Raw genomic sequence first — 2,701 nt, 5'->3', positions numbered from 1 at the left:
ACTTCATAAACGAAGACCACCTGTAGGCTGTGCTTGTACAAGAAGGATGCAGACGTAGAAAAATAATACATTTGCCATCACCTTATTTCATTTATACACGTACTTTAATGACCTATAAAACTTTTCACAGTAACAATATTGCATTACTTGCTTTTCTTCTTGTAGTCTTCACCCAAATGTTCGAGCTTTCCAAGGAAATCACGGATGTAACTTTGCTTATTGGCTGCTATAATATCGCGGGCCAGTGCCGCCTTCGATCTCAACTTCTCCCCTTCCTCTCCAGTCATTGCCATGGTTAGTGCTGTACATATGTTTTATCTCATAAAAGAGCCATCGTTTCCTCTTTCTTTTTCAATCCCTGCTTTCAATTCCACGGCTATTAGCCGGGCATTCAAGCCCTGGTCAATTCGAATGGGGAGGAAAATCTGCGGTATTCCGAAGCTCAGTCACTCAATGGTGGAACCCCATCCGCCGTGACTCAGAAACCCACCCAGCGAGGGATGCGAGAGGATTTTCAACTGCGGTACCCAACCCTGGACAATCAATCCCCGTCTCTGGGTTCGACTCTCGTGTCCCTCGGGAAGGAGCCCTAGCGGGTCATCACGATCACTATCGGAATACGGCAGAAAGCGAAGACACCAGAGGAACGGGAGCCCACTTGATTCCAAACCTAGCGCCAGCTCGCGAATTTGGTGTCCCGACAGAAATACCTCACTACCGAACGACACAAAAATGACTGAGGCTGCCCTCCGCTTGTCCAGCCATTCAAGCACAACGGAGCGCTCGCCCCCGGCGGCGGCGGGGTGGACGGCGTGTGTGAGCGGACCGACAGAAAGAATAGGAGCTCCGATGGCGCTGGACATTCAACTGACGGTATTGAGAAAAATAACAAGTAATTAAACAAGAAATGATCGAGTTGATAGAATTTGCAGAGAGCGAACTAAAATGACCGAATAATCTTTCTCTTTGAGAAAAGAAGAATCGCTACTCACTTTACCTAATAAAATGAATGCTCCAAAGTGGTGTAGGAACATCCTTTTGCACGTCTATTATTGTCCTGTGTGTTGTTTCACCGGATTCACGGCGGGTCATTCAAATATCGTGTTAGAAAGATTTGAGAGACAAAATCTGCATGTGCAGCAGAATAAAGAAATGAGAAACAAGTGAGAGAAAAGAAAACAAATTCAGAAATTGAAGCTTCTCGTCTTATATTATCTTTCCATGGCGAACTCTTCTCTTCCCCTGTAAAAAATTAATAGGCAGGGCAAAAGCATTAAGCAAAAACTACCAAATAAAATAAAAGCACTATCTCTACGGTTAAAGCCCTTGCGATTTTTCCACGGCTTCACCGTAATAAAGAAATAATGGATTGAAACTATTGAAAAAATTGGGTTCCATGAATAGCCATTATCTACCATGCTGCTTTTCCGTGTACAAATTTATTAGTAAAATCCATAGATAGTGAAAACCAAAAGCATACCTGCTTCTATCCATAAAAAATTTCGAGAATTTCATTCCAATGGATCAAGAATTTCATCTCTATCGATTCTTCTGCTCAACATAACAGCAACAAAATAGAATCGCCAGGATAAACCATGCAAACAGTTTTTAAAAAAAACATAAATTAAATTCAAAACAGAGAAAAACACATCAAAAATAAAACACTGTAAAATCCAAAATGCATGGCCATGCAACAAAGAAAATAAACTTGAACAAGAAACAAGGCAAGCCAATGCAATGCAGAGTATTGAAGAAAATGATGAGATGAAAGTGAGAACGTGCTTTGTGAGATGCTTAACACTAATCAGTGCTTGCCAAAAGCCAGGGAAGAAGAATAGTGCTTGCCAAAAGCCAGGGAAGAAGAAGAAGAACAACAACAACTGGCAGGGAAAAAGCAGTAAAAATATCTTCAAGAGTGACATAAAAGAATGGGAAAAAGTAGTAAAGCAACTCAACCGATATTTGGAAAAAGCAGTCACACTTCAAATCAATGGTTGAAAGTGTCTCACCTGATCCAACGGAGCAGAGTAAAAGTGTTGACGATTGTTGATGCATAGGAAGGCCTATCGGCCTAAATATAAAAAATGTTTTTTTTATCTATAGATACAAAAAAACTCTAAATACAATATCACTATAAATACTTTCACTCTTATTTTCAAATTACATCTCTGTATTTGTGTCTTCAATCACATGTGCAACATCATTTAGTTGATTCAAAAACTCACCTAACCTCCTTGTCATGTGTATGATATTTCCCTCAGATATATATGTTCTATTAATAACCTCTTAAAATGAGGCACCCTTGGACCAAGGGTAGATGACATCAATCAAATGTGGATGGGTTGTTGACTCAACATACTCTTTTCTATCAAATTCTAACTTGCACTTACACCAAAACCTATGTAATCCATTTTGCACTAACTTGATGTTGACATAATGGCATCACAAGCTCATTAGTCAAATGTAGCTGTTTAAATCATTTTTCACGTGGATTTTGATAAAGATGCAACTCATATTGAACATCAATTATGCTAAAAAAAAAGTTCACCTGCTTTTTCTATGAGACATGTGTCATAAACTTTTCACTACAGTGCACCATCAAAGTAAATGTGCCAAGTCTCTTAACCACTATTGAGTAATTTTTTTATTTTTTTTCACTTGGTAGGTGGGAGATGATGTACCCATAAAGGATACATAACAA

The 2,701-nt window shown here is 39.2% G+C and overlaps 1 protein-coding gene across 1 annotated transcript; it reads right to left on the bottom strand.

Annotated features, from left to right (window-relative positions):
* Window positions 1-446: 446 nt before the first annotated feature.
* LOC149204719 (UDP-glycosyltransferase 72B1-like) lies at window positions 447-863 on the bottom strand. The gene has a single exon (XM_089397190.1). It carries the CDS (start codon window positions 861-863, stop codon window positions 447-449), a length of 417 nt encoding a protein of 138 aa, XP_089253316.1.
* Window positions 864-2,701: the final 1,838 nt, after the last annotated feature.

Source organism: Pinus tabuliformis, chromosome 1_2 (genome assembly GCF_031772625.1).
Source record: "Pinus tabuliformis cultivar Carrire ecotype Pingquan chromosome 1_2, CPIR1, whole genome shotgun sequence".
NCBI classification, from domain to species: Eukaryota; Viridiplantae; Streptophyta; class Pinopsida; order Pinales; family Pinaceae; genus Pinus; species Pinus tabuliformis.
The sequence above is the reverse complement of the archived record's forward strand: the minus strand, read 5'-3'. Positions and strand labels throughout refer to the sequence as shown.

Bases quoted from the DNA above. Each gene is read 5' to 3' on its own strand.
- LOC149204719 (XM_089397190.1), bottom strand. From the start codon at position 863: ATGTCCAGCGCCATCGGAGCTCCTATTCTTTCTGTCGGTCCGCTCACA.